This window comes from Pungitius pungitius, chromosome 18 (genome assembly GCF_949316345.1).
Source record: "Pungitius pungitius chromosome 18, fPunPun2.1, whole genome shotgun sequence".
Classification (NCBI taxonomy): domain Eukaryota; kingdom Metazoa; phylum Chordata; class Actinopteri; order Perciformes; family Gasterosteidae; genus Pungitius; species Pungitius pungitius.
In genome coordinates, this window is record NC_084917.1 from 4,764,091 (window position 1) to 4,790,466 (window position 26,376).

A 26,376-nucleotide genomic window follows, 5' to 3' on the forward strand; every position below is an offset into this window, starting at 1 on the left:
CATGCTCTTATCGACGCTTCCATCCGTGTGTTTATTATAATAAGATTTCCCATTCACGGGGCCACCCGACACGGTCTCGTCAGCTTCTTCGTTCATGTTCACTGTGGTTTGTTGTTGTCTGAAGTCATGACCGCTAGTTGGTGCTCCAGTATAATCGGTCCTCCGAAACTCATCCAGTGAGAAACGTTCCGCGGTGCAAAAAATAAGTGTAAAAATGCGCAAAAAATGTTTAATGTGCTATTTTTGTGTAATTAATCTTAATTCACATTGTAATTAAATAATCGTAATTAACGCGCTAAAGTCCCGGCCCTATTCATGACATATTTGATATCTAAATTCTCAGCAATAGACATACATGATATGAGTTCTATTAATATATATTACTACATCCAGGCATACACTATGAATACTTTTCTTTGCTTTTTCTTTGACTTGAACAGAAAACTCCACAAAGCTCAGCGCACTTTATTTGTGTAGATAATTTAATTTAAAATGTATCCGGCACACTTCATTATAACTCTGTGACCTCAACCTCACTTTGGTCTCTTTACGCTCCCTTTGCAAAATGAGTGTCTATTCCTGTGTAATATCTTACCTTCTATCTCGCTTGTACAGTGTCTAAATACACACACAGGAATAGTGCGCTCGCCATTGTGGTGTCTGAATGTAACGACAGTCATACTGCACTGACTTTTGTGTGATTGTGAGCGAGTCGCGAGAGAAAAAACACACTCGTTTGTGCCACAACATAATTTCTTTACTTCCTGTTAGTTTATTTTTCAGTTGCTTAGAAAAAAACAAAAAAAACAAAAAACAAAAAAACAGAGCTTACAAGATGACCCACTACATCTACAGCTCGTCTGCGCAACCTCGTTCTGCAATGTTCATGCAAATAAAGGGGCGTCTCATTCAATCGTCGAGTGAGTCATCGGACCTCGAGCAGAAGGGTCTAAGGGCACACACAGGGGAGGGGGGGTGGGGGCTCCATTACCACAGACGACAGGGGGCTTTACCCCACCTGCCCCCATCTGCTGTGAGAGCAAGTAGCTCTTTGCATAATGGAAACTCACCGGTGGATATTTTTCTTTTTCCATGGACTGAAACGTTGTGATGCCACACTTACACAGCAAGCAGGGCGTCACAACCGCTTCACCCAACCAGACGGGTTATATATATATTTATATATTCATATATGACCGCAATATAATTTAAATAAAAACCTAGAAACAAAATAAAGAACACAACAACAAAATAATATAACAGATGACCTCTTAAGTGGACACACACACACAAACACTTACAGACAGTTGCCTAAAATAAAACCCATCTGGGAGCTTTAAATCACCGTCCTCACCTAAACTCATTTCTGGGTGGGGTCCCTACCTCGCAGGACTCATAGTTCTTGATGCAAGACAGATAAAAATAATATTAAAAAAAATTAAAAAAAATCACTAAAGTGTGAACACGGCGATTCATACGTGCGCATGTGTGTTTGCACACGCGTGACTTCTCCCAAACAAAGGACGAGCTCGCTGGAGGAACCCATCTCTGTTGCCATGTTTTGAATACTTGTAGATATACTGTGTGTAGAATATATAGAGCCAAAAAATCATGTCACACACACGTTAGCTGGAATGAAGAGGGAGGAGGGGGGGGGGGTCACATGATAATTAGCAGATGAGGTCATACGATAAGAATTCTTCTTTTTGTCATTGTCATCTTCAAATACACAGGTTAATAGTTGTCATTTTTCCTCAAACACAAAGCAAACACAGTCAATATTAAACACCTTCGCAAATCGTCCGCCGCAGAGAGCGGCTCGAGGTGCGGGAACGTTCCGGAGCAGCGGATCGCTCCTCTGTGCGCCGGTGCTCCTTCGGTCGTCCCATCACTTCCTGTCCTTTAGTGACGGAACGATGCGAGTCGGACCAACGGTCAAGTCCTCTGCTGCCAGAGAGCTCCTGTGAAGATGCATAAATTATAAGGCCACTAGTCCATTAAAACGTCCTAAAATCCCTCACTACGCTCAACCCCATTCGTCTCACTACGGAGATGTTTGCAATTAATCCACAAAGCACTGATTCAGAGTCTAACGTTTCAACGTTTTGTTTTTTTTCCTCCCAACTTTAAAGCAAAACAGTGCAAAACAAATCAAACCTGTGCAATAAGGCCTACCACTACTACCTCATACATACATTTCTTTTTTTTTTTAATACCGGAACTAGACTTCAAAGTGAACCAACAATAAAAAGGCTACATGATTAAAAAAATAAATGATAATATCAAAGATGTGGCTTACAAAGCATATACATGCACAACTAAAATGAGGAGACCTTCCCCTGTAGGACCAAAACAAAAGAACTGTCAGACAGCAGCTTTTGCTTTAATGCTTTTCCAATGATGCTGCTGCTGCTGCTACTACTACTACCCCCCCCCCCCCCCCCCCCCCACCCAACTGCAATATCTCAACTGCCTCTATTGGTGACGTCGGGGTGCCAGAGGGGAGCCGGGAGACAAAGGCTGGAGGAGGAGCCGCGGGAGCTCGGCGGCGCGGCCCTTTGACCCGATCCCCGGCCCGGCGAGGGCAGACGGCCCAGACAGACAGCCCCGTGTTTGCTCCCTGCCTCCATCTCCTCTCTCTCTTTTATCAGCCACACAGACCCCAGGGGCCGACGGGGCGGGGGGGGGGGGGAGAGGCGGGAGGAGCAGGGGGGGCTGAGCACAATGAGGGGACTGACACGGACTACCCTGACCTCCCACCCCCACCCATTCATCTTTGGGTACGGATCTCTCAATTCCCTACGGGCAGGGCAGGCTGCCCCCCCCCCCCCCCCCTCCTCCCCCCCCTCTACCCTCTGTCTATTTCCTCCTTTATCCCTCAGCAGCCAGCAACCATGTGTGGCCAAGCATGCCCCTACTGGCCATATATGCTCCTCCACCGTGTGTCAAACATGCTTTTTATTGTGCCAACTGCTGGGTGCGTAGAGGCCGGGTGGGTAGTGGGTGGGAGGGTAGAGGCCGGGTGGGTAGAGGCCGGGTGGGTAGTGGGCGGGTTTATACGTGGGAGTGGTCGCCTGCTTGGAGGGAAACTACCAAAATATACAAATAAACAAAATTCCTGTGTTTTGGTCAAATGTAGAAGAGCCGATGGCCGTTTCTTTAAGGAAAGGGAAGAGGAGGGGGAGGGGGAGGGGGAGGGGGTCTCGTCTCCTCCTCTTCTCCTGTGCGGGCCGGCTCCTAGGCAGTGGTGGTGAGCTTTAGGATGGTGCGGTTGTAGTATTGGGTGGTGAGGGCCTCCAGGGGGCCCCAGCGATGTGCGTGCAGCTCGATGACCTCCATGAGGAGAGAGCGGCTCAGCTGCGACTCGGCCGGACTGAGCATCTTGTCCCGGACGGCCGCGAGCAGCTCCGTCATCATCTCCGGGAGCTGCTCCTCCAGGAGACGCCCCATGCTCTGCAACTGGTGGAGAGGAGGTGAGAGAGGCGACATTTGGCACCTTGTTACTCGGGGGGGATTCACTTACACAGGGGCCAAAGTTTGGGAAGACGTATGTGTTAGAGAATAAGGATCTGATTTTCCTGGTGAGCTGAACCCGACTCTGATTAAAACCTGTACTGTACTCAAATCCAACGGCGCTGCTTTATTATTCATCGCCCTCAGGAGACTGCCATGGAATATGGGCGATGTGTCTGACACTCAACATACGAGGGGACTACTGGAGCTGCGCATGACCAAACAACGCAGAATGTGTGTGTGTGTGTGTTCATGACAGGGCACCATACCTCCATGGAGCAGCACAGGACTGCGTCTTCCTTAACGTCCGTGGACTCCAACAGCTGGAAGCGACAAGAGCGAGACACGCGGTGTGAGTACAGCAGGACCCTGGGCCGAGCCCATAGAGAAATGTATATTTGAATGTAGGCCACACGTGCAGATCAGGGCGAAACGCAAGTGTTTGCGAGCGCGCGAATCAGTTCACGAGGAGGAAAAAAATATATATCCAAAAAAAGGATGAGACTTAATCTCAATTGTAAATATTTTCTACATTAACATTTAAAATCTTGGCTGGCTTTACACACAACATACGTCTGCACGCACACACACACACACACACACACACACACACACACAGACAGAAAACAAACAGTGGAGCTGGTAAACATGCTCGCCCGCCCCAGGCACAGATGGAAGCGGTACTTTTGAACAATGCAGGGAGCAAAGGAAACCAAGAGAAGGTAGAGGCACTGCCAGCCTCTTAATGCCTTTTGCTCCCAGTGTTGTACTGTGATTAACATGAGGGAGAAAATGGAGGTATCATTTTTTTTTTTTTTTATCCCTTAGAAGCATAGCGAGCACACTAAAGCCCCGTTTCACACATGCAACTCAACCCAAAACTGTGGATGTACACCTTTCTGACAAACTATGTCCTTATTATTTACAACCTTCCCGATGATGTTTTTATTTCCTTTAACATATACTATGATGTTTTTCGGGACTCTCTCTGGTCTGGGACACGGTTTGCATTAGTATGTCAAAGTATATGACTCACCATAGTATGACTTTCTTTATCACATACTTTGACTTTCCATGGCACATGTACCAACTCAATGACGGCCATACATAATTATCTAATAATTGAACTGAGGTAATAATAAACACAAAGAGCATGAATTATAAACTAGGCTTAACTATGTTAAATAATGTAATACTAAATTCCCGGCATGGTGTAATAAAAAATAATATAATAATAATAATTCCTTTCAGTCTTAAAGCAAAGGGAACCCTTCTATTTCTGACGCATCGAGAGCATCGAACACTCCGCGCTCAGTAGAGACCAAACATTTGCTAAATGAGTCTATGATACACTTAGATTCCAAAAACACGACATCAAATTAAGGATTAACGTTTCTCTGCCAACTTAACTTGAGAATAAGGCCCTCGAGGTTTAAATCTGTGCAGGAAAGGCCCCCAACAAAAACGTTAAAGTTATGGAAATGACATCCGAATCTTTGCATAACCGCAAACAAAACAAAAGGATCCCCACCGTCTGATGCTGTGATCCACGCTCGATGACAGCTGAGAAGCTCAACGCTATTCCACCCGTCACTCGGGGCCCAGCGGACGCCCGCTCGGGCGGCGTGCTGCGACGGGCGCGGCGACAGCGCGCGGGGGGGGGGGGGGGGGGGGGGGGGGGGGGGATGTTTGATGTGGGATCCAAAGTGTCGTGGTTCCCGGGGAAGCGGAGCTGTGTGACAGGCACGATTAGCTCATAATGAGTTCTCTGGGGAGCCCCGGGTGAAGTTATTGCTCAATACCTTTTTCAAATGGTTTAATCTATACTCGTTTAGGCAGTGCCCAAATCCACTGCCATTGCTTGTCCCGCCCCCCCCCCCCCCCTCGTCTGTTCTCCAGCTCTTCTCTGTAAGATACATGAATCACATCATGTTACCTGCATCTCGTAGGCTCAAAAGCCTCTCGGCTGAAACTGAAAACAACTCCATCTCTGATAGTTACACGAGAAACACAACGCATGAGGGATTTCATTTACAGTATTTCTTTTTTTCAATTTTTATTTAAAAGACATTTTACCAGGAACACGTCGGAGAACTGATGACAGGAACGAGCGCTTAACGTTGGTATTCTGACGGTTTCAACTTGAACTAGGTTTCCAATAGTTGCATAGCAACAGCAGGTCTGGCTGCAGAACAAACAATCGATGGTGCTCAAAATATTCAAGTTCTGTCTTCTTTTCTTTTCTTTTTTTTTATATACATAATCATTGTTCTATTATATTTATTTTCTGAGTTGATGAGGGTGAAGGGAGACTATGAGGGCCCACGCTGAAGTATGCACGCGCATTATAAATAGCCCCAGAGGACACAAGACCACGAACGTGCACGCTTTCTGCAGAGTGCAACTGCCAACCAGCACCCGGATGAAGGCGTCTGTGGGCCACGTGCACGTCTTTTTCTTCGGTAGAAGATTGTTTTATGATAATTTGAGTGCCCTGCTGCTTGCCCTTCTTCTGATTTTCCATGACTATTCGGCTGTGCAGGATTGTACCTTCTTTTGAAAAAGATACAGCATTATAATGAGACTCGGCTTTGCCTCGTACTCGTGCAGTGCAGTACAGGCTGTGCCGTACACTCATTTATGGAGTTGTTTCGGTGAATGCTATTAAAAAATGTAAATCTTTGATTTGCCGGTGTTATTTAAACAGTTTAATGGCTCGCCACTCTAACGCAAAGTTCCTTAGCAACCAATGTGACCACAGTAACATGCTAAAAGTCTAGCAAGCAAACATTACATATGAGGCGAGTAACCATGGTGAATAAGGTCAAATTGCTAATAACGTGTGCTTCAATGCACACGTGTGGAAGGTATTTTACATCAATGTGGAATTCATGTGATTATTTATTTTGGCTTGAAACTCATGAATGGATGAGATCACGGCCCGCTGGCTCGCTGCTTTCGTACAGCTGTCATGTATCCTCAGACACACGTCTCACCACACCTCAGTACTTATATAACCCTGTTCTGCCGGTTAAAGCTGCAGCGGACAGCCGGCGCAAAATGGACTGCTGCGCGCACACACACACACACACACACACACACACACACACACACAGTCATATGCAAACACACACACACACACACACACAGAGATTACAGCTGGAATCCAACAACTACATGTTACAACACGATGGGGGCAAAACAGCAAATGGATAAAAATCTGGAACTATGGCAACTATAAGTCCACTAAATCACATATTATTATTATTATTATAAAAACATGGCCATACAATCAGGCCAGATGTGACACTGATGATGAACAGACGGAGGTGTGTGACGCGCCCTCGGTCAGGATGCCAGGTCCTCTTAACAAGCTGAGATAATGCCCCAGCACGCGCTCAGACAGGGTGTGGATGCCATTAGTTGCGCGTTGATTGTTGTGTGCGCGTCGAGTGCCAGACGGGCAGAGGTGTGGACGTGGGTGGTGAAATGACCTGGCACGTTCCTCCACCCGGCCATTGGCCTTTTCTCAACCTCTCGAAACAAGACACATGGAGACGGCCTGCTAGATTCCGTCCTGCGCGTGTCTCCGTTCTTCTTTTTGCACGTTGTGCCGTTGCCAAACTGTGACTGTCAGCCTGACCGCAGACTCCTTTGCTTCCTCTCACCTCTTCCCTTCCCCCCCCCTTCGCTCGCCCGCTTCCCCTTTTCAATAATCCAGCTCTCGTCAACCACTTCCGTATCGCGACGCGTCCGCTGCGACCAAGGGAGTGTGCGCGAGACAGCATTGGCCAGGCTGATGAGAAGTGAACCCGTGGGGAAATGCATGTTCCTGGAACTGACGGGTGTCCTGACGGCGTGCACCGCTAACAAAACCCCGCTGCGGTGCCTCGAGTCTAGACGACGTCTGGCGCAAAACGGGAAACTTGCGGCGGCAGGTTTCCACAACGCGAGCGGGCGAGGTGCGCGGCCTCACCTCGACGCTTTCATTTCTGCAGCCATATTTGTTGATTTAAGAAAAAAAAAAAAAAGTAGGTGTGTATCTGGATACAGACCTCTCGTAGGCAGGTGTAGATTGGACACACCAGCACCCTGAAGGGGTCCGCCGAGCTGCTCCTCATGGTACCAAACACCTCGCACAGGAAGGTGATGAAACCTAGCCACCTCTCCACATCCGACTGCTGGAGCTCCTCCCGACAGGCAAAGTCCCTCTGTGGGGAGGCGAGGATGAGGGAGGGAGAACAAGACATTAGAAGAACAAATCGGGGCGTAGGAAATATTATTGGAAAAAACTGCAGTCTAACCATCTTTTGTCAAATGTGTGATACAAACTCACAGTAGGCGGTAGGTAGGTGTACATGTAAGTGTTTCACGAATTCATCAGCGGGGTTGGTAATCACCATTAACATCTCCCCTATCTTCCCCGATGGGAGCTTCTGTAGGTGGCGCGCGCGTATTAACCTCGCCGCTTAAAGCACTTAAAGCCAAAAAGCGGTTGGAAAGCACATGGAGCAAATTCATGAATTTCTTTTATCTGCCAGAAGTAGAAGAGAGTATGCTAATTTGGTTTGAAAGTGAAGGGTAGCGAACGGTGTCAATGCTGTAAAAGTGTCGGGGGGGGGTTAATACGGGTTAATGCGTAATGCGCACTTGTGGAGATGTTATGTGGCAGGTTCAACTGAAACTACAGTGACAGTGAGAGGAACTCGCTCCGCTTCTGAAGCATCGACGGCTTCATTTCCAGCGGCCTGCTGCACCGAAGGCCTTGAATAGGCAAAGGTAATACTGAATAAATAAAACACAAGCAGGTAGGATACACACATGTCAAAGAGCAGACGTGCTTATTGAAGACGGGAGGGGTGAGGAAAGGTGCCGATGGCATTATCAAACAAAGAAAAGGCCACCCGGCCCCCTTTGCATGTAAATGCACGCCGTTGTTTACAGGCAACACTCGGAGCGCGTTTAATGACAACAAACCACGGTGCCTCCTCTCTCTAATTGCACCCACATTGAGATCTAGGAGTCTGGAAGCAACACTGTTAATGACGGCCTGGTGACATTTGAAATGTTTTAAAGCAACAACAAAACAAAAAAACGGAAATGTCAAAGACGGGGAGGGGGTCCATGCTGGCTGGGAAGTGGGAATTAAAGGGAGAAATGAAAGAAGAGGTGACCGCAGACCCTGTGAAAAAGAGGGAAGAAATAGGGAGCAGAGAAAGGGGGATTCACTGCTATAAAAACCTAAACACCTAAAGAAAAAAAAACATATGGGGGGGAGGAAGGAGAGTCATGAGTGTAGGAGGGGGGGGATCAAAATGAGCATCTGCGGAAAATGAAAAAAAAAAGAGTAAGCGTGAAAAGAAGGCAGCAGGGGGGGAGGGGGGGTTTAACATTTAGACCACAGCGGCCTTCTGAAGACAGCATGTAGGCCTTGTTTGCCCCCCCCCCCCCCTCTGAGGATGGAGGGAGAGAGCAGGGAGGCGCTGGCCCATGCCCTTCTTGGTGAGGGGAGGCAACAAGACGGGAGGACGCGATAATATAGAGCTCATGAGGGACGAGGGGGGGGGGGGAGGGAGGCAGTGAAATGTATACCAGCTGAAAGGATGTTGTCCTCATGGGTGAGAGACTTGAACTGTGCAGTGAAGTTTGTGTGCCTTGGGTGTTTAGATTAGCCATTTTACTCACTGACATTTACAGGAAACCACACACACACACACACACACACGCACACACACACACACACACACACACTTGCTCCCACCTGAAAGTGCCCCCTCATTAAACTATTGAAATTACAGGGAGAATTCCGACCGGTTTGCGTAAAAACATCGACTCTGTTATCGAGCACCGGTAACGCCTGACCTTTGATTAGGTTAATCAATTGACAATTTAGTTTAGGAAATGTCATAAAAACAGTGGAGAATACCACTCACGACCTCCCAAATGCCACGGTTGGGATTATTTAAATTGGCTGCTTTGTACTGATAACAGCCTCCATCCTAAAATATCCATTTTTTTCGATTATATAAAAAGAGAGAAGAGCAGCAAATTCACACAATCAAGATGGTGCAACGAGAGCATTCGATTTTTCCAAACCAATAACTGGAGACCAGAGTCCGCCTTAATCTGACCTAATTATAAGGTCGATAGGGTTGATGTGTTGCCATGACAACATGGCAAAAGAACAACTAACGAACAAAACGGCAGTAGCCTGCGATGGCCAGGGGGGGGAAGGGAGGAGGTGGAGGGGGGAGGGAGAGCGGGAGGGAGGGAGGGAGGGGGGCGGGGCCTCTCACCTGCAACAAGTTGAGCAGCAGCGACCTGAACTTGGTCCCCTCCACCATGAACAGCGCCATCTTGTCGCAGAGCTTGGCGGCCGTGGCGGCGAAGCTCCGGTCCGACACGGCCTTGGCGTAGATGGTGCTGACCACCTGGGCCAGGGCCTCCTCGGACCGCGCCGAGCACTGCGCCTCCTCCATGAAGGAGGCCAGCTGCCGCTCCACCCCGCTGCTGTTGCTCCTCATGCTGTTGAGGAGGTCCACCAGCCGGTCCATGCTCTGCGAGCCGGAGCCCGGCGCCTCCACGCGCGCCTCCTCCTGGGGACGGGGGGAGAAAGGGGGAGGAGCCGAGTGGTGGGTGACAACATTCGATCTCTTTAAGGAGGGTGGATGTAGTGCTCACATTATTGACTTCATTGGCTTTATTGGCTTCAACAATCAACCAATTTATTTATATTATTCATTTTTACCCATGTCTTATTTACTGGAACTGTTTGTGATAATTATCCACCGATATTAGTTATAGTTACTAGAAGACAATAATAATTATGACACTAAATGGTAGCGTGTGTGTGTGTGTGTGTTATTCCCTGACCGCCTTAATGCTGACTGACGGGCTCTAAGCAGCTTTTCGGTACCTTGTCCTTTAGTCTCCTCCTCAGCCTCTCCTTGGACGACTGCAGCAGGCTGATCCTGGGCTGCTGCGACTGGCCCTCGCCCCCCGTTCCAGCCCCCGGTGCGTCGGGAGACTCCTTTGGGCCCGCCGGGTGCGGCCGGGCGTTCGGGCCGGCTGTCGGCGCCGGTCCGGGCGATTCGGCGGGGCTCCTGCCGCCGTGGTGCGGGGGCGTTCTGACGGGCCCCTCCTCCGGTTTTACATTCTCCGTCTCTTTGTCTTTGGTAGTTCTCGCGGGCATTCCCTTATCGGCCGGGAAGTCTGTGTGTCCGTGCCCCTGACCTTTCTGACTGTGGGGCCAGCGGCGGTTCTGGCTGTAGCCGTGGTGCGGGGGGCCTCCTTGGCGCGGCCCGTGACCTCCCTGGTACTGGCGGGGCGGCCGACCGGCGCTGGTGTTTCTGTTGTCTCCCCCAGTTAGATTCTGCTCGTGCTGGTTTGGAGAAGGCTGTTGGGGCGGATCCCTCTGGTGCTGTGGTGACTGCTGCTGTATCAGCGGAGGTTGGTTCCTCCCTCGTCCTCCTCCACAACCACCTCCATCTCCCTGAGGCCGCTGTTGTCTCCTGGAACGAGAGCAAGTTTTCAGTCAGCTTCATTGGGATGCACTCGGCCCACTGTGTCTCAATGGCACCCCGATGGCACCCCGATGCCCGCCACCCCCCCCCCCCCCCATAGCACTTGTTTCGTTTTCACCTAGCAACAGCGACCAGTCAACCAAACTATAAAATGGCCAGAAATTGAAAAAAGCCCAATGAAACCTTACATTGTGGACGCACAGAGTGTCTGTGGCTCCGTCCTTTTGCTGCACTGACTCCGGGCTCAACGAGCCGCTGACATATGGTCGGGGGGGATTAGTCGCCCTGGCACCGAGGAGGCCACCTATTATCCGCATGTAAACTAGCACACCTTCGCTCGGATGCACTTAGCTCTTGGATTGTTTTTTTGTTTTGTTTTTACTGTGAAACCGTGCAAGCAAATGAGGGGAATTTACATCTTTTGGGGGATAGGGATGTAAAAAAAATAACCGATCAAGGGTCGCGAAACAATTGGTTCCCTTAAGCGGCGGAGACCCAAACGCCTCATCAATAAGCCTGAAGAAAGAGCACTTAGTGTCCACTGAGGCTCACCACAAACTTGATTCACTTCATTTTACTCGCCACAGACCACAGACGGAAAGCAGCTAGTTGCTCGAAACGGATGTTTTCAATAGAGAAAATAAAAACACCCAGAGCAACGGCGCCGACATGACAGCGGACGCTTTTTGAAGGACTGGTTAAAAAAAAATGAAATAATCCATCGAACACTGGGCAAAATACAGCCTCATGTTTGAAATCGATAGTCACTACTTGGTCCATAATGAAGAAATAATTGTATCCCATGTGTTGGCAGACCTTTCTTTGCAAACGTTAGCTCAACAAAAAATCCGGTGCAAGGTTTCTTTTAACAAAGAAAAGAGTTTTAAGAGGTTTAAGCCTTGAGGAGGCGGGCAGTTTTCCTTAAAATGTGTGTTTTTATCGACCACACAAAACCCTTTCCTTATACATTTTAGTATGACCGACTTTCAATAGCTTGATTTAAGGGCAAGAAGAAAAAGAAAGGTGAATCAATAGGTCGGACATTTCATCGAGACTGCATTTCAACAGCCGATAAACTATTCCACCTTGTGAAAGAGAACGGCGTGTCACTATCCCACTCATTCCATTCCAAATAAATTAATGTTTGAACAACCTTGGAAATGTACTTTGAGCTCCAAAGAAGTTTAATATATTCCTATGTGCAGGTCAAACAACTTTTTATTATGAGTATTTTAGAAGAAATATTGCAGCACCGCGACATGGCGGAGAAAATGGATTTCATTGTGAGAGCAAAATTTAAAAAAAATAAACTGACCATTTCACTAAAAAAAATTGTCTCAAATGGAAAAAACTGCTTTTTTGCATCTTGCATAATAATTTGAATCGCTTTCGGGTTTGAACCACTGGACAAAACAGAATATTACATGTACGAGCCACTTTGGTGTGTTTCTAAAAATGTGAAACGTCTACATGCTTCTTTGATATTATCAAAAATATAAAATTGCCACTACAGCGTCTCTGTAAACACAGAACGATGGCGCTCACTTCTGATTGGTTGAGCTGAAACCAAATGCACAACACGACATGTCAAGACGTTGGTTCGGGGGCTGTGAGAAATACAACCAAGGGAAAAAATAAAAGACAATTTGTTGACGAAAACGCACACGCGCGCTGGCAGAAGCACGCGGGGAGTGAGTGTGTTTGAGTGTATTTTTTACTGTTGGTGTGCGGCTCTTTTTGGGGAGGTTGGCAGACAGTTCATCTGCTGCCTCAATGCAAACACTCAGAGCTCCTATACAGCGAAAATGCTATTCTAGTCCCAACAATGAAATCACAGGATCAAATGCACGGTTTAATTCCAAGTAGGTGGTTTATGCATTTATTTTTATTTATTTCACTGACCTGGCTGAGACATGCCGCTTTCCCCCGGGGCCAGAAGGCAGAAGTACGGTTAACTGGTCTCGGGTGAACTGATCAACCGCTCTAAAAGCAGGAGAGGAGGAGGTGCGCCACAATGCAGACAGGTGGAAGGATGAAGAGCCAAGCGGCAGGTCAGTTTGTGGGGAAACGGGAAAAAGGGATTTTTCGTAGAGAGCACGAAGGAGAAGACACAATGGCCAAAAAAAGACAGAGGGGAAGGTATAAAAACAAAAAAACAAAGAAAGCAGTGCAGCAAAAGGGGGGGAAACAAGCAACACAAAAACAACAACAACTACAGGTTGATAACTACGTCATTCAAACAACATGCAGAGAACCACAGGGACTGAGAATTCTGATCATGGGTGGTGGGGGTGGGATACTGATGATTGATGGTGGATGTGTGTGTGTGTGTGTGTGTGTGTGTGTGGGGGGGGGGGGGGGGCATTGGCTGACCCGGGCCAGCCAATCGATTGGCCCCGGAGGAAGAGAAGCCTGCAGGCCAGACAGTCGATACCTCGGCCAGGGCTTTGTGCGGCTTAATGGACTGCGGGGAGACGGGTTGAGGCCGCCTCGCTGAGCATTCGCATTACTCTGTTTTAAACAGGTTTAAACATTCAGAAATCTCAGCAGCTTACTGAAGGTGTGCGCGTGTGTGTGTGTGTGCGCGCACATGCACGCACAAAATTAGGCACCGCAGTCAATAAACGTTGACTCTTCGTGGCCAGAAAAAGAAGCGGCGGGAGAGCATGTGGTTCATAGTAGGCGTAGAAAAGAGAAGCATACCTACCATTGTACGGAAATGTATGTACACACACGCTGTTATCATAAAACAGACTTTAAATTGGAACTCAATGCGGTGAGATTTAGTGCCACACAGACTGCAACGAAATCCCCCTTCTCCATTCAACAGCTCACACTTAAGTATTCATTAACTTATCCCTTAATAACGGCAAGGTGGGCCAAGCGTAAAATCATCTCTCTTCAATTGGGAATAAATGGTTTTAGCGTGCGGGACAGAATTAAGTCGAGCATCTAAAAAGCAGAGACGGAGCACATGGGTTCCTTCCCCCCCCCCTCCACTCCCCTTTTCTGTGTTGGAGCAGAGAGCCGTAAGCAGCACATTCCAGTAAATCACAACTAATTTCAGCCCTGCTTGACGTGCATACTAAAGTAGAAACATATGCACCACCTCCCCTTTCTTTCCCTCCCTGCTGCAGCCAGCCTACACTTTTCCTTTTCTCCATCTCACAGCCGCACTCGGGTTCATTCCTGAGCTCTATTTAAATGATCGATATTCATCTCCATAATTCGTCATCAAATCCATTTTTTTCTTCTTTTCTCAGCTGTGCTGACAATACACCATTTAATATAACGAATATAACACTATCTGTTCGGTATCTTCCTGCATTAATATTCAAGCCCCGGGCTATTTGTTGTGTTCTCTTTGGGAACCCGGAGGCAGTGTACTCACAAGAGGATAAGCATGTTTGATAGACGTGCAGCTAATGTATTTGATGAGCTTTATAAAGGATATTTGCAAATGTGAATAAGACTTCCCAAACTGTACCAACCTAACTTAACTAAGCTGTTCTTAAACCTTCACTTAAGCCCAGAATGTTAAAAGGTGAACTCTGGTAAGCGATGCAGGATACATCCACAAAAAAGCACTTTAAACAATTTAAAAAATGGATAATAATAATATTGGTCATTTTTCCTCAGATTGTGGAGATCATATTGTAATACTTGGATAAACTGTTTATCCCCTTGCCTCCCTTTCTAATGGATCAACATGTACTGCATGCACCACTCACACACACTGGTTTATGGCGGCATGATGCTTTTGGTCACTGCGCGTTACCCCAAAATATAATCACATGACAGACAAACACATGTCGATTGCCTGTTGGGATATTTACATCAAAACCCACTACATCTAATTTCATCACTAGATGAAGAGCCATTGAGCAAATATGTATTTCAGTCTCATTTCTTGTGGTTGAAAGATTCAGATTAACAAAGTTATCCCACCTTGTTGTAATACAAGAGGTTTTACAATGTGCAGCTGATCTTATGCAATTCATCATCTCTGATGCAACAGAAGCATCCACGGTGGGACGGACACACACACACACACACACACGTATAGTATACAACAAAGACACACACATGTGCAAAGTCTCCCCTCAAATAAGAACCATGAAGCACCGACGAAGTGGAAGCGTACGTGAAAACAGGGTGGCCAATTTTCCAGCTTTACAAAACAAAAATAGGAAAAAAAGGAAACCGAAGCAAACTGCTTTCGGTCCAAGTTTATATTTTTGTTCCCTTATTGTTGCCAGGCCTGTGCTGCGTCCATCACACATAAACACAATAGCGCTTGACCGAACCAATAACTCTTTGTGCATAAAAACAAGGATGAAAGTGCTTTTGTCCATTTAATAGAGCTGAAATTTCCTCTTTTTTTTAAAAACCACAAATACAACCCAAATATTTTCTTTTTGCTGGTCTCTTAGCAACTGAAAGAACGGTTTTCCAGTGACATCAGGGCAGGGAGCGAGAGAACGAGAGAGCGGGATGTTTTTTCTTTTTTTTCCCCTCTCTTAAGGACGCGTCTCAGAGAAGTCGGACTCGGGTGAAATTAGATTTCGCAGTGTGTACAGTCAAAGCAGATGCCCCCGCTACAAACATTTAGTGTCAGATTTAGGAGTTTGGGGAGAGGAGGACGATGTTAAAGAGGCTAAATGTCACAAAGCATGACGAGTAAACGCACTGCCGTGAAAAAAGAGAGAGAGAGAGAGAGAGAGAAAGAAAGCGCTGGTAATGCGTGACTGAATAACGGTCTTCTTCATTTTTGGAAACCTTGAATGCCTCCTGTGTGTTTTTTAAATATTTATTCCTTCTTTTTCCTGTCTGCCCGTGAAGTGTGGAGCCTGCATTCCTGTCCTGACATTGATTTGGCGGGGGAAGAGGATAGGACTGGCTGTGCACTGACATCAACTGCAAACGCATTCCCGCTCACTGAGGTAGGTATGTGTGTGGATTTTGTCTGCGTGCGTGTGTGTGCGTGCGTCATTACCGTCGGTCATTTCTCCTGCGTCGGAAGAGCTTTTTGGTGTGTGCAATCTCGGCCTCATTAGGGAGGGGTGGGAAGACCTGTCGGGTACAAATCACAGAAGAGACAGAGAAGGATCACTTTGTGGAAAGTATTCGCACAATTCTTCCACACTGCGCATGGAACAGTTGCCTGGAGTGCAGAGAAATGACAGCCTGGCTCCTCATTTCCTTCAATAGCACACGTGAAGACGCAAGAGGTGGCTTGTCATATCTGAGGCAAAGAGAAGGTGGTGGTGATCGGGGTTTAATACTAAGAACGATCCACATTGCCTTATTATTTTAATTGATTATTTGTTTACAAATGTCGGGCAATTAAAACAAAAGGACTTCATTTCCGTGAGGTGACATTTTAAATGTTGTTTGTCCCGTTGGTGTGATTTATTTCAGTCAACAGTTTAATCAATATTCACAATAGGGATTGACTGATTGATTAATCGTTTAAGTTTTTAGAGAGCGGAGGTGCATGTGTGTGTGTGTGTGTGTAAAACCTTGTAATACATTGCGTGGTGGGATGCATCGCTGTTCTCTTCACAAGACTTCAAGGTATCAATGGTACTTATTTCTCTTTCAAACATTCCTCAGAATTTGAAAACCTCTCCAACCTTGAACAAGGTTCTGCTTCCTGATCACCTTTCAAACAATATTACATATAATAATCTTATATTATATGATGAGTTATACATTCTCATTTCATTATATACATTTCTTTGCCATGTAACAGCGGCATGTGATCTCATTGAATGTATTCTTTACTTCCAAAGTGTAATTTCCGTGCAAAGAAAATCAATTAAACACCAGCCCTGTCAATCAAACAGCACGCTGGCCCCTAGCTCAGCATCACTTTGTTCAGCTGTTACCATGGCTACAGGTGACCGAGGACCAGCGCCGTCTTGCAGACATACAGTGTGCAATGGTAGCCGTTGCATAAATGTGTGTGGCTATGTATGTGTGTGTTTGTGCGTGTTGCCTAACTGCTGTGTTTACACAAGACATCATGTTACCAGCAGATAGAGATAGATTAAGAACTGTGGATGCCAGAGTGTGTGCCAGTTTGCATCAACTTCAATCAGGGATGCGGGAAGCGCGTTTGTGAGTGTGAGTGAGTGTGTATGTGTGTGTGTGTGTGTGTGTGTGTGTGTGTGTGCAACAAACGGTTGGAGGCTGCTGCACAACAAAACAACAACAAAAAAAGAATCTTTTTTTTTGGTGTTCAGTCAGTTCAGTCACTGACATTTAGACGTGATAAAGTTAACAGTCCCTCTTGTGCTATTAAGTCCCCTAATCCTTTTACCAGTGGCTCGCAAGTCCCAATACATATTTGGATTATACAAATCTTTTTTTTACTACCAAAGCGTTCCATTTTCTTGAATAGTGCTTGAATTTAGAGAATGTTTTCGGTTGCCATCGGTGAGCGAAATAACAAGAGGATGGTTGGTTGGATGGATATTTTACAGTTAAGGCAAGAAAAGGTCGGGACTTTTTCAAACAAGCAACGAAAGAAAGGAGCGGAGGAGAAACAGAAGACAAGACGTCCTGATTAAGGGTGGTAAACTTTCCTCTGGTGCTGTAATGGCAATTAGTAATGAGTCTTTTACTAATCTGGGAGGACTGCACTCGTGTGTGAGATTGTGTGTGTGTGTGTGTGTGGGGGGGGGTCACCTATGAAGCAAACCGGTCTCACGTTTCCCCTTTTGCACAAACACACACTGTGCATTCAGACTTCCACACTGTACATATTCTAATGAGGCCGCTCCATGTTTGAAACCGCGGCTCCAACCTACTCCTCTCCTACGCGGGCTGCTGAGGGATTGTTGGGTTCTGATTGGATCCAGATGGGAGAGGCCGCAAGTTTGTTGGAGCAGGGGGAGGAGGGGAGGGAGAGGGAGCGGGGTGCGGGGGGGGAGGGAGGAGGGGGAGGGAGGAGGGGGCAGTCTATGCATGTGGCACAGTAATATCCAGCAAAAAAGGCAAACAAACACACACTTAAACTGCCTGTTAGCACAGAGCTTTACTTTGAGCAGAGACTTTACCCATTAACCCCAAAAGTATTAATATCAATGAAATCGCCCCCCCCCAAAAAAAAACCCAGACTCAGACGACTCACCGCTGGAGCCGCCTGACAGGGAGGAGAGAAAAAAAAAGAAGAAATAAACGGGGGAACTGTTGCATGTTTAGCTACTGTAGTTTTCCTCTAGGATATCATTAGCTGTAATTCTCCCCTTCAAATGGTAACCAGATGACAGACACGCACACACACACACACACACACACACACACACTAACTTGTCATTTTTTCCGAATACTACTTCTTCACGGAGAGCATCATTGTGTTAAGAGAAACGCTTCAGAGCCACAGCTGTGCGTGCGATGCATCAGACGGGTTGGGACGAGGAGGAAGCCACAGACGTGGAGTTGTCTCTCTGGTTGAAAGGGAGCGCGCTGTGTGTGTGTGTGTGTCTGTGTGTGTGTGTCTGTGTGTGCTATCTGCAGGTAGCAGCCAGCGTGCGGCAGATCAAAGGGACGCGTGGGCTGTCCTGGTCCCCAGCCAGGAGACCCCTCACCTAATGGCAGGCAGCGCGAGCCCTGTGGACGTGACAGGGATGGCGAGAGGGAGGGGTGAGGGGGAAGGGGGGGAAAGAACTGACTGGCTGCGTAAAGCAGGACAGGGGCCGAGACCAGATAAAAACCGACAGAGTCATTTTGTCCGTGGTTTTATCTACATCACCTATTATTGAGTAAAGACTATTACGATGAAATTGATGAAATAAGGTGGATGAAGGGAGTGATCCGCCCCTGTCGTGGGTCTTCACTGTTCAAACGCAATAGAGGCACTTGTACACCAAATGGCAAAGGGGTTGCATTGGCGTGAATGTGTTGCTAAAGCTACATAGAACATCCCATTTACCAACTGGAGGGTTTAGTTCAAAGCATTACATCTGTCAGATGTGCTTTTATGAACACTACAAAGTTGCCACAGCCACAATCAAATTATTCTCCACCTTAAGAATCACAAGGGAAGCACTGGAATCCACCCCCCCATCACTGCTACAAAGACACATAAGTGTCGCCGTGATTAACGGGTGGATGTGGATGTGTTTTGACTGGAGAAAAGACCGTTTCGACGATGTGATTCGTGTAAAGTTTAACGCAAAGAACGGAATGAAAAGGGCTGGAGCCGCCGACACAGAGGAAACAGGACCGATAACCACGACCTCACTTTCATGTCACTTTATTATGTTCATCACATCCAGTGAGGGATGACATTGTGGGCGAGGGATTGGCAGATTAATTAGTCCGTTGCTTATTTTTGTCTCTCAGGCACGGCTGAGAAGTAAGGTATTTGTTCCAAAGCCAAGAGTCGTTTCAGTTGTGGACTCCAACTACAAAGAAAAGAAGAAGCAATTAAACAACCCTGTCGACAAGATCGACTTGACAGAGAAATAACGAGGCGACGTGTGCCACAATAGCCTGTCGCCATTTATTGTAACCCTACTCTACAAACAGGTGGAACATGACGAGCCAACAGCTCTAACAACCAAAAAAAAAGAAAGAAAAACAACGCGGTGAGCTGTCATGCAACTTTACAAGCCTGATTGGCAGGAAGGGCGGGGGACGGGGGACGGGGGGGGGGGCTGTTGTTTTGTGTATTCATTGTGTCGTCTGTGCCTTCAGTGGAAGTTGACACACCACGGATGTATCCTTTTGACAACCGCTCCCAAGCAAGACATCCCTTCTTTGGGAAGTACTGAAAATGTTTTAATTCTCTGTTTCTCTCCCCTGCTCCTTCGTTGACCCGGGTCAGATCCAGTCGTCGATCAATTCACAACAATGACGTCGCTGAGGCGTGAAAGGGGGTATAAGTGTCACGGAAGCAAGGGTGAGGAAATGAGAGAAGCCCACAGGGATGAAAATGTGAAGAATAGAAGCGAAGAAGGATGATTACAGGACTTTCTCTGCCACGGCATAGAAAGTCGAGTCCGCGCGTCTTCCTCCAACAGCTCCGGTCTGAAGGCTCATTCAGTCCGGCCATTGTTTATCACTCCGCTTATTTATGCTGCGAGGGCCCTCGGCCAAAAGCAATAAATTTAAAAAGTGCCCCCCGGGGGTGGCGTGGCACGACGGGTCGTTGAGAGCAGAGGAGAGAGGGGGGGGGGGTGGATGAAAACAAGAGGAGACTGTAAATACAAGATAGCAAGTACATGACATACAGAAGGCCAGCCCACGTGAATAACAGCGGTTGTTCTCTGGAGACACACAGCTCCATATAACTGTAGCCAGCAATGCTAATATTAATAGAAATAATCAAATATATTCTCGCTCCAATTCTTTTTTTCCCACTCTACCCACAATGCAGCAGTTGTGCCAGAGCGGCGTTTCCCTGTAAGTTACCAGCTCAGCATTTGGGCAAGGCCATGTCTCAAATCAAAAAAGGCGACAATTAGCACAACGTCACGTTAAACTGTAAATCCTTGCAGTCCAAAGTGTGCTTCAGGCCTTTGATGCGAGGCGCTCTGCAGCCGACGCCTGCCAAACACGCCAGAGGAGACCGGTGCGGCCATCGGTGATAAGAGGAGGAGATGCGAGGTCCTGACATGCGTGTCCCGTTTAATGAGTGATCTAAGGCCAGGGCCCACAGCAGAGCACCGGCAGAGAGACGGGCGCATCAAAGAACGCCGGCGTTGGGGGAGGGGGGGGTCTAGCTGCAGGAGGTGATGGAGCCATTGTGGGATCAAAGTGTCAGAGAAAGAGAGAGAAAAAAAAAACAGAAATATAATCATGCGACAACCACTGCCACAGCACCCGGTTTCAAATGCTTCCAGCCCCGTTATAGTCCCCCCCCCCCAAAAAAGGGACTCAAATCCTATGTGCTCTCTGTGCTACATTGCATTAACAGCAGCTCATTTTCTCTGCAGAATCCAAACCGAAGGGGTTGGGTTTGATTAAAGTGTAGATTTAATGACCTCTATTCTGGAGAGGACACTTGTGCCGGCGGCACTCCGAGTATCACAAACACACGGCAGAGGCTGGAGGCTACCTTATTTCTAAGGATTAAGCACAGCACTTATACGCCACGTGTGTGAATCAGTTCAGGAGGAGCAAGAAAGGAGGCGTGAAAGCAAATTATCCTCTAATTTGACAGTTTCCTCGATGCATTCGGCCAAGTCTTTCAAATACGATAAATATAACCCATCAAGAAACCGGTGCGCTGCTATTGGATACCTCGGTTGGCCTTAGTAACCAATCCCGCTTTCATGCATGTTCTTGACTCCCCGGTGATTGAGGCGAGTGCCGCGCCGCATGCCGCAGCGACTGGGCCGCTGTGTGTGAGGAGCCGAGCAGCAGCAGCAGCAGCAGCAGGAACAATGGCAGGAAGAGAGCTCAGGGAGGGGCCTGCTGGTCACCGTGACCCCCCCCTGGATATTGTTCGGCTGCCCACCGACATTTGAAGGATGGATGGGAGGAGTGAAGGACAGCATGACAAGAGATGGAGAGTGGGACGGGGCGGGGGGACGGGGGGACGGGGGTTTGGGGGCACAGAGCGTAATGACGGCGGTCAGAGGAGAATAGGAAGAACCAGAGGGAGGCGAGGAAATAGACACCACAGTGTGTGAAGGCACAATAAAAAGGGAGCGAGGGAAAACCCTACGAGTGGTTTGCTGGTCTCGGACAAACTGACGGCCGAGACAGACCGCCCCCGAAAAGACCCCCCCCCCACCCCCACCCCCACAGTGTCCCTTCTCAACTGGAGTCCTGCTCCGCGGCACGTACACTTCCAGACGCTGGGGCCGACCAGTCTGTGATATCTCAGCTCCTGCTTTGTTCCACTGTGGGACGGCTTTGTTTCACGGGTCGGAGACCGGACGTCTCCTGAATGACGGGCCGCTTTCTTCCTCTCTGCCCGGTCGAGCCCTAACCTCCGGCTGCCGCCCCCCCCCCCCCCCCCTCCCCCCCTCCATCGCCGTGAGACAGCAATACGACCAATTAGGAAAAAACAACAGGGTTTGCTAGGTGTGTGTTTTAAAGGATTAACATCTCTGCAGCCAATGAGTCACAGTCAGGCCAGTCGTACACAAGCAGAGGAACCCCCTCCCTTTCAGACGGGCTTTGCGAACCGCGAGTTTGGAAAGACGGCGGGCGCCGTCGCCGCACATTCAAACAAAAAGAGGTGTGGGTGTGATAAAAATATCAGCACCACGCTGAGCATCAGGCCCGCCACAATGTAATGTCCAGGGTGCTGTATGGGAGAGAGAGGAGGGGAGGGGGGGGGGGGGGAGGGGGGATGTAACGACCTCCCGTCGCCAGGGTGAAATACCGCCATGTGCCACTTCCGTGCACGGTGGGGATTTCGTGAGGATTTTATGAGTCATTAATCATAGAAACCTGCGCCTCCAAGATGGGGATTTTCTGCCATTTCAACCCCGGGTTCATATCGTCGAACGCTACAGCTTAATTAATTTGGAGTCTCCCTCCAGATTTATTTGATCTTGTGGCATCAATTTTGTACGCTGAGGGAGGATGGGATCTTGTTTCTTACAGACTGCACAACACGAGACGGTAGATAATTAATTAGGAAGATCTGTGTTTCTGAGTATCAGACGTTTTTAGTGATTTTATATCCGCAGCACCATGTTTTCTTGTGGATTTATAAAATGACACAAAGAAATGGACTTAACTGGGACGCACTTCACAATCCTTCAATAAATGGTCATTTGTATTCTGCTCATTTTAGACACACTTGAAGCCCCGTGTTGTACTGCTGTTACGCCATGTTTGTTTTACCGCTGTTTAATCATTTTATGTCACTCTGTTGTAAGTCATTTGTAACATAGGACTTATTTTCTGGAATGAAATTCACGCGACACCTTCCGTAAATGTCCAGCTGACCCCTGAACACTTCCGCCATTACCGGCCGATGCTGGAGGCCGACTCATTGTACGTGCAGCAGGTTGACATTCCAGAGAGGCCATTGGAGGTGAAGCAGAATGTGAGGGGAAAAGGAGGAAGCGCACACGCACACACACACACACAATAAGTTTCCCTAATCCCAGGGCTATTTGTAAGTATATTCCGGCTCCTGGAAAGGGGAAGTGAGCGCTGGCAGGACGTGGCGGACGCGTAGGCCTTTGGATGATGCCGCTGTGCAATACACCAACTGGAGGTGGCGACATGCACATGGTGTAATGGTAAAATATCAGCGGGGGGGGGGGGGTTTGAACCAACAGGATTCTCAACAGGACGATGAGAATTGGGGAAAACTGCAGCATGCTGGGAGATCATCTCGATCCCCTGACCGATGATATCGAGGCTTCAATGGTCTTATTTGAATAGAATTCTGACTACAAGGAAAATTATGAATAAAGTTAATTTCTGTAATTTCTTTTTTTTCCAGGCAGAAAAAATAACTCGTATGACATTCAAGCTTCCATTAATGCAGACATTCAATTGGATTGGTTGAACATTTTTATTTCCCTTTTAATTACTAATTATACTTAGAAACAAAGTTGGCAAAGCCCTTGTTTGTGTCACCACGGTTTTACTCATATTATTGCTTGCTTCAGTTTTATTTTATCTAATTTTTTTAATTAGTTGTGATTTTGTAGTCAGCTACCCAAAGAGTGGTTCTCTCTTCTCGTGGAGCAACAACGCCCATAGAACCCCCCCAGGAAACCCGTTTTGACTTTTTTTATTTTATATTAATCATGTTTCTGTGTTCATTCCTGTTGGTTTTTTTTAATCTTTTTTTGATGTTTTACGTTTGCTTGCTAAACAACCCGAGACCGTGTCACAAACCATATTGTTTGCAATATTATGTGTGATTAAAGAATAATCAAAAGAGTGGAATGTAATGGTAAAATGTGTTATAACAGTCTTATTCTAAGAGGAGATTCAAAAGTTGTCTTTTGCAGCTGTGTAAAGGAGGACGCTTTCTCACAAATGCTGGAACAAAGGATCTCTGTTACTCCCATCTTAACCATGGTTCTTATCTCAACTTGGTTTGCAATATTTTTTACCTGCCACTGAGGATGGCCTTCGTGTGTGTGTATAAAAGCTCAGCGTTTTGACTGCATCTCCACAAAGCATCGTGATATGTGCTTGTGTATTTGACCTCCTGCTTGCAAGCAATAAATGGACTTTTGCAACTTTGATCACTCATCAAAACTCAACAAATCATTCTCTTCTCCCGAACTTTTATTGAAATATTCCACAACAATGGTGAAAGAGGTACTCCGATGCAATGAAGCAGTGTAGAATAGTCCATTAGCAACTATTTCCTAAAAGTGTATTAACAGCTGAATGGATTTAGCAAATAACAATTGAAGGTCCTTTTTGAGAAGTAAAATGTCCCTGGTGATATATGTATTATTGATCAATGTTGTGGAAGGATTTTGCTTTTGTAGACTCAAGCTATTTTTGCCAAGAGAAACCTGTGGGTTTTGAGAGGATCACCACTAGAAAAGAAGAATAGTGATATAAAAAAATTATACTGAGACCTATTTAAGCGATGCTTTTCTTTTTTGAATGAAGTTACAATGTGCTGTATTCCATTATGTGTTATTCATTGAGTTTCTTATGCAATAAATCTCTCTCTCTGAAATGTATTTAAAAGACGAATGAGGCAGAAATGCAGGGTACAGACCAGGAGTAAATGAACAAACGTGACAGCCAGCCATGGATTTAAATGGCACGAATAAAAGGCCCGTGCAACATCGCACCGTGTTGGTTAGTTACGGTGAGAAATCCCTCAGAGCCAGACTGAACACCCGCAGCCAGCACGTCGAATCGAAGCGACACACCGCCGCGCAAACCCTCTCACACAAACACAGACGTCCCGCGGCCTGACGGGACTCATGCACCAAAACACCAATCCATCGCACAGATCTCCCCATAACGCCGGGGGCACAGCGCACGCGTCATCAAATGTTTCAGCGGTTCGATACTGATGAAACGGAATAAATAACTTCCCCCGCCCTCTCGATTGAGTGTCGCCCCAATGCAGTTCAACGGGAGTTTGAATGTGGTTTTGCTTATTTATGTCACGGTGTGGTTTCTGCTACTGGCTCAGGGAGCGGGAAATGAAAACCTGAGGGCCCTCGCAGTGGTCTCGGGGACAATCCGGGACCCACGAGGGGGGTGTGTGGGGGGTGGGGGGGGTTTATTGCCAGCGGATCATGACCTCACAAGAATGAGAAAAAAGAAAGAAAGAAGAAAAAACAACAACACAGCGACGCGACTTGAGAGGCCGGGTTCTCACGGCCCGGCGAAGACAAAAGAGCGTCTGAGGACGGCTGAAAGTCAGGAGCAGCTAACGTCCCGGTGCCCCCAACACATCTGACCCCGAGCTCGTTAGACAAACCCTGGTTGATCCCCTCTTGGCTGGAACTCAATAAACGGAAGAGGCCGTCTTCGCTCGGGAGCGATACAATGAGGAAGCCGCCTCGGTCGCGCAACTCCGTCCGCACAGGGCTGAGAAAGTGCGAGAGGCCGAACGCGGTTTGGCCACAGGGGTCGGGAGGGGAAGGAAAGAGGAAGGCTCCAGTTCAAACACCATGAACGCTGGAAGACCTTTTGGCTCAGAGAGCAGGGAAGGAAGAGAAGAGGTTGACACGAGTGACCGGCAGGGAATTATGTCACTGTGCTGAAACACACGTCGCCTTGAAGCTCAGCCAGGAAACTGTGCCGGGAAACAAAAAGAGGGGATTTCTTCTGCTGGTATACAGACGGACTTTAAAAAAAACAGCATCCATCTTTTCTTTAAATTGAGCTCAAAGGTGGTTGGAGTATCAAGCCGACGGAGAAAGCCTCAGAAAGGAAACAACGTACATAACTTAACTGCAGACATGCAGGGATGGAGGTGTAATTGTTGTACATATATTCAACCAGGAGGGGGCGGTAGAACACTGCGAAGCACTTTTCAGGTCGGTTATGACTCATTTCAGCATCTGGCCAGCAGATGTCCCCAAAGGTTCATTCATAAATCAACCAGTGATCTTTAAATAAATCTATACAAACTGCATTTATATGTATTGTTGATACTAAACAAACAAACGTAAAACTGACACTATGTAAAATATTCTTTTTTGCCACTATGTTTCTTATTCTGGTATATTCACTATGGACTAAATCCCCACTGCCCTGAGCAACATTTATTTTATTATTTTTGCCCAACAGGGGGCGGTCTCTACCAACCTTTTAATTGTCAGGTTATTATGAAGGGGATTTCTCTCTACTAGTAACTGCATCACAACAGTGCAAAACAACTGCTTTACAAAACCACATACGGTTTCTTTTACAAATAATCAGAACG

At 47.2% G+C, this 26,376-nt stretch overlaps 1 protein-coding gene across 3 annotated transcripts in view; it reads right to left on the reverse strand.

The window, feature by feature from the left end:
• Positions 1-3,052: 3,052 nt before the first annotated feature.
• Positions 3,053-26,376, reverse strand: part of ctif (CBP80/20-dependent translation initiation factor) — a 32,713-nt gene continuing 9,389 nt past the window's right edge. For 2 of the 3 annotated variants that reach the window (XM_037485048.2, XM_037485047.2), the window contains exons 8-14: positions 16,033-16,109; positions 12,939-13,019; positions 10,430-11,024; positions 9,810-10,109; positions 7,569-7,724; positions 3,783-3,836; positions 3,053-3,459 (exon numbers count right to left, since the gene is read on the reverse strand). In XM_037485048.2, coding sequence (XP_037340945.2) covers positions 3,238-3,459; positions 3,783-3,836; positions 7,569-7,724; positions 9,810-10,109; positions 10,430-11,024; positions 12,939-13,019; positions 16,033-16,109 — 1,485 coding nt within the window. In that variant the 3' untranslated portion in view covers positions 3,053-3,237. The remainder of the gene's footprint in view (positions 3,460-3,782; positions 3,837-7,568; positions 7,725-9,809; positions 10,110-10,429; positions 11,025-12,938; positions 13,020-16,032; positions 16,110-26,376) is intronic. The other variant, XM_037485050.2, reaches the window with a different exon arrangement.